Source organism: Colossoma macropomum, unplaced genomic scaffold (assembly GCF_904425465.1).
Source record: "Colossoma macropomum unplaced genomic scaffold, Colossoma_macropomum, whole genome shotgun sequence".
NCBI lineage: Eukaryota > Metazoa > Chordata > Actinopteri > Characiformes > Serrasalmidae > Colossoma > Colossoma macropomum.
In genome coordinates, this window is record NW_023494809.1 from 31,787,800 (window position 1) to 31,798,432 (window position 10,633).

The 10,633-nt window shown below is 39.2% G+C and overlaps 1 protein-coding gene across 1 annotated transcript; it reads left to right on the forward strand.

Moving 5' to 3' along the window:
- Positions 1 to 374: 374 nt before the first annotated feature.
- Positions 375 to 9,293, forward strand: LOC118799200. Its single transcript, XM_036558934.1, has 5 exons — positions 375 to 759; positions 1,155 to 1,229; positions 1,529 to 1,570; positions 3,403 to 3,534; positions 6,226 to 9,293. The coding sequence occupies exons 1-5, from the start codon at positions 432 to 434 to the stop codon at positions 6,501 to 6,503; spliced, it is 855 nt and encodes a 284-aa protein (XP_036414827.1). The 5' UTR covers positions 375 to 431; the 3' UTR covers positions 6,504 to 9,293.
- The last annotated feature ends 1,340 nt before the right edge of the window (positions 9,294 to 10,633 follow it).

A 10,633-nucleotide genomic window follows, 5' to 3' on the forward strand; every position in this document is an offset into this window, starting at 1 on the left:
GGATATGCTGGATTATGTTGACCAAAAACACAAGAGTTAAAAAGTAGTTGATAGAAGTTACTGCACTTCTGTTATCAGAGAGATTTAAAATAAATACTCTGTCTATCATAAATACTGATAAAATACTGAACTTGTGAAAAGCTTCCTTTAAACCAGACTCTAGTGACAGTAATCAGCCTTCACGTTTTAACTGCACCTCCACAAGAACACGTGCTGCTACCATGAAAACATCACGTTTACTTTGTTATATGATGTTTTCAAGGGTGAGATGAGATAAAACAGATCAGATCTTGAAGTTTATGTTAGAGAGAGAATAAAAGCGTACACAACATTATTACAACACAGTTAATGACTAACTAGTGCGCACTATAAATATATGCATCTATGAGTCTACCACTTAATCCCAAGAAGACAAAGGAAGCCTGTTAAGGATGAGAGCTGTTTCTCTGCTGGTGCTGCTGTGCTGCAGTTTGTTGGAGGGACAGTCGGTCAGTTTGAGTCATTATGAAGGCAGAGAGAACCAGATTCAGGCTGAGGATCCCAGAAATGAACCTCCAGCCACAACCTCCACCCAACAAAGCTGCCAGCCGGACATCCACTCTGTACTGAGAGAGATGAGCGCTATGCTGGCAGAGCTGAAAGTTGAGCAGAGACACACGACGACTGCAGTGAACAGCATGGAGAGCAGACTGAGAGCCAGTGAGAGTCAAGTGGAGGAACTGAGGAAGAAGAATGAGGAGCAGAGTCAGTTAATTCAATGTGAGTGATGAAACTTTGTCTTAGTCAAATTCTAACTTAATTGGTGAGAAAGTGAAAATGATATGAGAGATTAGTTTGGAACATGTTACCATGCTGACATGTACACAGCCTGAGTACATTCTTAGTCTAAGACAGGGATGGAGAGCTCTGGTATTAGATGGCCGATTCCAGCACAGTTTGCTGATTTTATTGCTTAAACACAACTGATTGGACTCAGTTTGTCAGGAGGTTTAGTTGTTGAGTCACAGCAGAAAAATCAGCAAACTGTGTCGGACTCCGGCCCTCAGTCCCCCCCACTGGTCTAAGTAATGGGATCAAACTATGATGTTTCCTTGAGCTGATGATCTTTTTGTTTATGTTGTGTTCACACTTTAATCCTCTGTGTTCGTCTTTAGCTCAAGCAGTGAATCAGACTGCCATGGAGGCCAGATTTGGGACTGAACTGGAGGAACTGAAAACCAAAAATAATGGTAAACATCTATAATTGACTTTGTCATAAAAAGATGAGATGAATATTCTCTTATGTTTCATATTTAACTGTCTTATGAATTTTCAGTTGAGAGATTTATTAAAGTGGACACAGTCATTAGGTTTTGCACACAAAGAACTGCCTGATGATTCTCAGAAATGTTCAGTGTTGACCAGCGATCTCCATTAATGTGATTGCTCATTTAAAGTGTTGATTTGGGTGACGATTTATGGAAATGAATGTGCTTTCATTGTGACATGAATGACTAACTGACGTACTGTGTACTTTTGTTACTGAAAGACTTTGACAACCAAGTGGAGAAGCTGAAAAAGGAGAATCGAGGTAATAAATATTTTTTCACATAATATTTGAAAAATTTGTAGACAGAAAAGGAATTTTGTGTGCATACAGATACTACAAAACCTCAGCCTCAGCAGCATCAGTTCATTGGCGCACAGACTCACCATGGGGTCACAATTATTCCACAGTAATTCTGGCTCATGCTGACTCCAGTATTTTGTGTTGAGTTGGCTAGTTGTGGATCTTTATTGCAAATAGTTTCACAGATGACCTGTTGGATTGACTCTTGACAGGCTGCTGAATTCATTATCATGTGTTCCTGCACTACAGAGCATTGTGTTGTGCAGATGCACCTGATTAGCTTTAACGTTTGGAAAGTGTGTGTCAATGTGCCTCTATTAGACTCCATCATGATCAATGTGTGCCCTATTTTTAACTCATTTAAATTGGTATTAACTACTCATAGCTCTGCCTGCCAACTGGTACTTAACAACTTCTTGTCCAAGACAAATTAGCCTCATAAAAAAAAACTCTCACCAAACCATACTTCAGAGTGTAGGTCCAACTACCATCCACTGCATTTGATCCAGTTAATTAACATCTTCTGAAATCCTTGATTGGCTGGATCAGATGCATTAATGTTAGGTAAGGGTAGGTGTAGCATAATAGGCCTTGTTCAAACTGCTGGCCCAAATCCAATTTTTGGCATTTCCAGGTTGTATTCATATTGATTTTTGATAGACTGGACAGCAAAAACATATGAAATCTGATTTTTGCAAGCTTGTGCAGAAGAGTGAGACAGCAGGTCTACATCAAATTCTGAACCTCTCTTTGCTCAGTCAGCAGCTGTGATGGTGAAACAATGAGACAAACTCATTGAAAAAGCTGAGCTGAAACTGATAGTTATTTATTTATTTATTTATTTATTTATTTATTTATTTATTTATTTATTTATTTATTTAAAGGAAAAATTACAAAGGGTGAATGAATTCGAAGGTGGCACGGTGGCGCAGTGGGTAGCGCTGTTGCCTCACAGCAAGAATGGCCTGGGTTCTATTCCCGGCCGGGTAACCAGGGTCGTTTCTGTGTGGAGTTTGCCTGTTCTCCCCGTGTCTGTGTGGGTTTCCTCCGGGTTCTGCGGTTTCACAGTCCAAAGACATTCAGTCAGGCCAATTGGACATGCTGAAATTGCCCCTACATGTGAATGTGTCTGTCTGCATGCCCTGCGATGGACTGGCGACCTATCCAGGGTGTATCCTGCCTTCCGCCCAATGACAGCTGGGATAGGCTCCAGCACCCCACTGTGACCCCGAAGGATAAGCGGTTTAGATGATGTGTGTGAAATGAATTCGAGATCCTGGCTTTTACATGTGGGTGGCACGGTGGCGCAGTGGGTAGCGCTGTTGCCTCACAGCAAGAAGGGCCTGGGTTCGATTCCCAGCCGGGCGACCAGGGTCGTTTCTGTGTGGAGTTTGCCTGTTCTCCCCGTGTCTGCGTGGGTTTCCTCCGGGTACTCTGGTTTCCTCCCACAGTCCAAAAACATGCAGTCAGGCCAATTGGACGTGCTAAAATTGGCCCTAGGTGTGAGTGTGTGTGTGTGAATGTGTATGTTTGTCTGTCTGCCCTGCGACGGACTGGCGACCTGTCCAGGGTGTATCCTGCCTTCCGCCCAATGACAGCTGGGATAGGCTCCAGCACCCCACCGCGACCCAGAAGGATAAGCGGTTTAGATGATGGATGGATGGATGGATGGCTTTTACATGTAATAGATTTGTGTCATGAACATTTAAACAATGTTTTAATGAAGAGAAGAAGAACTAAAGTCAGTTTTTACATTTTTTGACTAACAATGTAAAATGTTCTGTTTACTGAAGAGAGAAAAGTGGTGTTTTCAGCATCACTCTCAGCAGGTGAAGCTGGTCATACTGGACCATACAGCACTTTATTTCCTCTGGTCTACAAACACGTCTTCACCAACATCGGCAACGCTTACAACCCAGCTACAGGTAGACTGTTCCTAAACGATTAGATTCCATTATATGTATAGTATAAAAAATCATCATTTATTTATTTGCACAGTATAATATTATAATAGTTTTATTTATGGATTAGTGACAAATAAAGATGGTTAAAGTGGTAAAATGTGCTAAAATGAATGTAGTGATTGCATTCATGTTGATTTCATGTGTCCATGTTTATTTTTTTATAAAGTATCTGATTCATTAGAACTTAACATGTCATGTGCTGTAACAGTTAATAAACAAAACTACTGTGATTTTCATGCAACAAAAATGTGTGACAATAGACACATTAATCATTAATCTGTCAAGAACAAACTTTTCTGTGTCATAAAGTAAAATGGTATAATGTGCCATGCTACACTAAATATAGTACATAATATATATATATATATATATATATATATATATATATATATACACACACACATATATCGCTGTTGTCTGAAGAAAACATTGTATCTCCATTTTTGACATAATTTGAAAATACATGTTACTCTTTACATTGTGGGAAATCACTAAATGATGAATGGTCTAAAAGAAATAATCTAAAATGATTTGGAAAAAAGTCTGGTTCCATTGACTTACATTGAAACAAAGTAGGTTTCCTCCTTTTCCAGTAAAGTTACCATTTTGGAGATACGAGGTTTTCTTCCGTCAACAGCGGATATATACACCTGAATATATACACCTGCTTATATTGGTGAAATTTTAAAATAATATAATGCAAGATAAATAAAAGACTAATAACATCTGTATTGAGCAGCGAAACAAATTAAAATAATTTGCATTGTGTCTGAAGGTGTTGACAGAAATCCAGTACTGATATGAAAAAAGAATTACTAAAAAAACAGATATTTCCAAGAGATTGCATATATATATATATATATATATATATATATATATATATATATTATTCATGGTTAGTGGTTGGGTCAAGCCATTTATTATCGAACAATTGTTTTTGCCTTTTTTTAAATTATAATGACAACAGAAACTACCAAATGACTCTGATCAAAAGTTTACATACTCTAGTCGTTAATACCATGTATTCCCTCCTTTAACATCACTGACAGCTTGAAGTCTTTTGTGGTAGTTGTGGATGAGGCACTTTATTTTCTCAGATGGTAAAGCTGCCCATTGTTCTTGGCAAAATGCCTCCAGTTCCTGTAAATTCTTGGGCTGTCTTGCATGAACTGCACGTTTGAGATCTCCCCAAAGTGGCTCAATGATATTGAGGTCAGGAGACTGAGATGGCCACTCCAGAACCTTCACTTTTTTCTGCTGTAGCCAATGACAGGTCGACTTGGCCTTGTGTTTTGCATCATTGTCATGTTGGAACATCCAAGTGCGTCCCGTGTGCAGCTTCCGGGCTGATGAGTGCAAATTTTCCTCCAGTATTTTCTGATAAAATGCTGCATTCATCCTGCCATCAATTTTGACCAAGCTCCCTGTGCCTGTGTAGCTCACGCATCCCCAAAACATCAGCGATCCACCTCCGTGTTTTACAGTAGGGATGGTGTACTTTTCATCATAGGCCTTGTTGACTCCTCTCCAAATGTAGCGTTTATGGTTGTGGCCAAAAAGTTCAATTCACTCCAAATAACTTTGTTCCAGAAATCTTGAGGCTTGTCTCTGAGCTGTTTGGCATATTGTAAGCGGGCTGCTTTGTGGCATTGGCGTAGTAAGGGCTTTCTTCTGGCGACTCGACCATGCAGCACATTTTTCTTCAAGTGCCTCCTTAGTGTGCATCTTGAAACAGCCACACCACTTTTTTTTCAGAGAGTCCTGTATGTCAGCTGACGTTATTTGTGGGTTTTTCTTTGTATCCCGAACAATTTTCCTGGCAGTCGTACCTGAAATTTTTGTTGGTCTATATGACCTTAGCTTGGTTTCAACAGAATCTCTCATTTTCCACTTCTTAATTAGAGTCTGAATGCACTGCTAGCATTCTCAATTCCTTGGATATCTTTTTATATCCTTTTCCTGTTTTATAAAGTTCAACTATCTTCTCCCGCAGATCCTTTGATAATTCTTTCCCCACGTCTCATAATCCAACAATGTCAGTGGCAGCACCGGATGAAACATGCAGGGGTCTGTCAGGAGCCCAGTAACTTACTGACTCTTTATACACACACACTGATTTACAAGCAAACAGGTCACAGGTGAGGATGGTTACCTTTAGTAGCCATTTAAACGTGTGTGTGTGTCAACTTATGTGTATGTTATCATGCCAAAACTTCCAGGGTATGTAAACTTTTGATCAGGGTCATTTGGTAGTTTCTGTTGTCATTATGATTTAAAAAAGGGCAAAAACAATTGTTCGATAATAAATGGCTTGACCCAACTACTAACCATGAATAAAAGAAAAGTTATTGTATTATCATTATTATTCTCTGAAAAAAATATCAAAAAATCATAAATTCTGCCAGGGTATGTAAACTTATGAGCACAACTGTGTATATATATGTGTATATATATATATATATATATATATATATATAATTGAAAACCTATTTTTTTCTATTTGTCAAGTCACTGATATGTGTATCATTTATGTATAATTTATATCATTTATATATACTTTAAATATATACTATATCAGATGACGACTGATGTAAGATATTTGCTTTTATGTGTCATCATCCTGTACATCTATTTTTACTAATATTTCAACAGGAATTTTCACTGCGCCTGTGAGAGGAGTCTACCAGTTCAGTTTCTCCACCCATGGATGGAGTGGAAGAGTTGTACAAGCGCTCTTACAGAAGAATGGACATCACGTAGCTGCAGTATATTCTTATCAAGACCAGCACGTCGTGAATTCCTCTAACGGAGTCTCACTGTTACTGGAAGTAGGAGACGTCGTCTCTATTAAACTCGGGGCCAATGCTTGGATATATGATGATGGGTCTCATTATAGCACCTTCAGTGGTCAAATGCTGTTTTCTGTTTGAGCAGCTCATCATTAAATGTTGAGGAACAAGAGAGTAGAAAATGTTCTCTCTCATTTCCAACTGTTTTATACGATGATTTTTAGTGACTGACAACAGAATGATTTTTAAGAAATATTTTTAGCCAGTGTACCATGCTCCTCTTGTTACGGCTAAAGGCAAAATTGGAATTCACTCATAATCATATGTTAAATTAAATGTTACATTGTTTATGTAACAATTTTCACTTTTGGCAAAGCGCATAATGTCTGTTTTATTTAGCAGTTTTTGACCTCTGAGTAATTCATATTACTAGGAAACGTGAACTGACTTCATAACATTGAGTTTGTAAGCAGTAAAACGTGGTTATGGTGGATTATGTTGACCAAGAACACAAGAGTTAAAAAGTAGCTGATAGAAGTTACTGCACTTCTGTTATCAGAGAGATTTTCCACTTTCAGACTATCATGTGATCAAAGTTGGCTCGTGTTGATGCGGCTCTTCAGTTCCACTAATAAACACCTGCATCGCACATGTTCATAAAATAGATACTACAGAGGTTATTTATAGTGTTTCCTCCCTGGACAGAGTGTACTAATGAAGTAAGAACCCATTTTTGTTTAAACCGAGGGGCTGACAGCTTCATAACTATAGCTAGGATGGTCAGCTAGCTGACAGGCTAAAACATAGCAAGCCTGCTAAACAACTGCATTATAAATATCACAGGCTTGGATGTGATTCACTGTAAAATGGCAGTATAAAAGACTAAATGTCACTTGCATGGCTTACATGCCTCAAATGTCTCTGTTTCAATCAGAGCTGCCTTAGGTAGCATCAAACCAACCCAGGCTCAGTCTCAAACGGTTCCGTAGTGCCTAAATAATGTGCTATGGACATTTTGAAATTCTAGCTTCTACAGGCAAATAGTGCAGTATTTGTCGAGTGTGGATGTGGCTGAATCCCATATGAGTATTTTTTAGCTATATTATGCACTGTTGTGGTGCAGAAGCCAGTATTTAAATTCCTATGTTAAGTGCACTATGTAGGGAGCAGAAAGCCATTTAAGATTTAGCCCCAGTTTGGGAAAAGGGGCACTGCCTGGTGCTAAATAAGACTTGTGTGTCTTCCCGTCCTGTATCAATCCTTTTAAATTAATAGACCTCTGCGGAGTTTTGTAATTGCGAGATCATGCCATTTCATAAAATTCTGAAGCAGTGGTGACAAATGTTTTTCCTTTTGTAGCCATAGGTCGATGACAAATGAGGTCATGATGAATTTCAACACGAAAGGGGGGAAGGGCAAGCTTGCCTTCACAAAGCTCTGTCTCTTCACTGTTGTCACAGGTAAAAGGGATATATCCCCAGTGTTGTCTAGTGTCTACTTTGTTGGTTAGTGGCCACCTATTAACAACCTTGCCGCTACCCGCAAGAAACGTCAGATTTTCAGTGCACAGTTTTTAATTTGTTTCTAGAGTAAACATGATGTATATGTGATGAGGCAAATGCATTGCCCATCACCAAAGACTGTGTAATACTTACCTGAATACCTACCTATAATACTCACCTGTTGTCTGTTCCCTAGCAGAGACAGCAAAAAGGAGGCAGAGCAGAGTGAGCTCACTCATGAGTGTGCTGGCAAGCCCACGGCTAGCTCATGGGAGGGGTGATGTCTCCAACCTAGGTCCCAGAAAAGAGAGTGAGACAGGTTAACAAATGTGCACACTGTAATGAAACATCTTTTACCGGTAACATAACGTATTAAGGCCTTATGAAATTAATCATGGTTTTATTTACCCTAGTTTTAACCTATTCTTAGAGGACAGCAGCACCCCTGTGGAGTGGAATGGGTTGGCTCAGGCGATGCAGGGGCGGGGCTATGCCTATAAGAGGTATGGGAGAGGTTTAGTAAGGGAGGCTAGCTCGATGGTACTCACCTCAGACTGAGAGGCAGCTGAGGGAAATGTGAGTAAAGCTAGTCAAAAGTATAGTTCTATGGCCTTGCAGCCTAGGACTAAATATACTTACCTGTACTGCCATTGAGTCAGGTTAATATTTTAACTACCGTTTGTTTTCGTTTGCACAGTTTTTCTTTTGTATGTCTTGCACGTTTGTAAATAAATCACTCACCATTTGAAAAGAACCACTCAGAGTTGTCGTATCTTCAACCTGCAACTTCATCCTAAATACCATTCGGTCACAACCTACCCGGTGTCTCCTCACGGGGTTCGGCGAAGCATCGTCATAGTATAGACGACTTTTCCATTCTTTGATTTAAAACAAAGACAGCTGCTGGCATTCACGTTTTTCTGCCAGAATGTAGACAGTTGCATGCTGTTTGTGAACAGCATTCAAAGTTGAAATCTCCTTAACCTCAGCAGGCCATGGACATTTAACACGTTGTATACATGTAAAGATGTGTTAAACATACATGGCCCCTAAGAATGTATGCTAAGAAATGTTTTTGCTTCTTACACTAGTCTATCGTATTCTATATTCCCCATAGATATACATATTCAAATTATTCTTACAGAGAGTGTCCAGAGGACTACAGGTGAAACGGAGGCAAACACTGCGGCAGCTGTTGCCTTCTGCTTGAAGTATGCCCCAGACAGGGTGGGCGGCGGTGGCAGAAAAAAACTTTCTTAAAGGACTTTTTTTGTAAGACTTTTCGGAAGTTCATGTGATAACTGTTAGCTGGTTCCAAAAGGACAGACAGTTTTGTGAATTTTGTGAAATTAATTTTTGTTTTGAATCTACCCTTTTAAAATAATGTAAACAGGTTCTTTAAAAATATTACAATAAAAGGTTAAAAATAGCCTATTGCATTTGTCATTTAATCCAGGAAAACCAGCAAACAATTTTTAGATTCCAGTTTCACTGAGGTTTTATTTTTTTTTACTTTTCTCTGCTTAAAATTAATTCTTTGGGTCTGTGTGACATTGGATCTTGACATCTGTCCAACCTTGTTATGGCATCATCCAAGTTTCTCAGTCACACGTTAAAAGTCTGATGTCATGCCAACAAAACCCAAACTAAACAAATTTCAAAAAGTTTCTATTTAATGTTGGAGGATGATGTCAATCCAATGTTGGGATTTGACGTAAACCCAATTTTTTATTTCCAACAAAACTTCAACGTCTATTTAATGTTGGGTTTTGACATCAACTCGATTTTCCTTTCCAACCAAAATTCAAGGTCTATCCAACGTTGGAGCTTGACGTCCACCCAACGTTGGGTTTTGACATCAACCCTATTTTCATTTTCAACCAAACTCTGTCTGTCTAACGTCGGAGATTGATGTCAAGCCAATGTTGGGTTTTGATGTCAACCTGATTTTCATTTTCAACTAAAATTCAACATCTGTCCAACATTAGAGCTCAACGTCTTTCTGACGTTTGATTGACGTCCAGTGCCTGCACGGGTAGGTCCCGCTATTTTCCACAGCCGTCGATCGCTTTGAAACTAAAAAAATGGTAGTGGACTATAGCTCATGTGTTGCTGCACAGTTTCCTCTTGATCTAATCAGTGGTCAGTTTCTGGACACAAAACATTGGACATATTTGGTTGGCCAACTGTTCTCAGCCAGCAGTGAATCTGCTGCACTATGTGTGATCCACTTAGTGCAGCACACATAACACACAATAACATCCCACTACCATGTCACCGCCACGTTAGTGTCACTGCAGTGCAGCGAATCATCTACCACCCAAATAGTACCTGCTCTGTGGTGGTCCTTGGGGGTCCTGACCACTGAATAACAGGGTAAAAGGAAACTAATACAGTACGCAGAGAAACAGATAAGACTACAATCTGAACTACAAAGTGCTCCTGTTTGATAAGTGGACCTAAAAAAATGACCGTGAGTGTAGAAACCTGAGTGTAGGTATGTGTACCAATTAACGCAGACTGTGTGTGTATATATACATATGCTCACTTGTGGTGTGATAGCTTCTCCCCATCAAGGTCATTTTCTTTAAACCTCAGACTCCATCTGCATTGACTCTTTCCTGCTTTAGTGAAATGGTGCCCCTTCACCAGAGTTAATCTGTATAAAATACATTTTTCACTCAGTGTTATATGAATAAACTCTACATGCTACTTAAGTATAATCACATCCTTCTTTTATTATTATTATTATTATTATTATTATTATTA

Coding starts and splice junctions, on each gene's coding strand:
- LOC118799200 (XM_036558934.1), top strand. CDS start 432: ATGAGAGCTGTTTCTCTGCTGGTGCTGCTGTGCTGCAGTTTGTTGGAG. Junction 1,230..1,528: donor ACTGAAAACCAAAAATAATG/GTAAACATCTAT, acceptor TGTTACTGAAAG/ACTTTGACAACCAAGTGGAG. Junction 1,571..3,402: donor GCTGAAAAAGGAGAATCGAG/GTAATAAATATT, acceptor TGTTTACTGAAG/AGAGAAAAGTGGTGTTTTCA.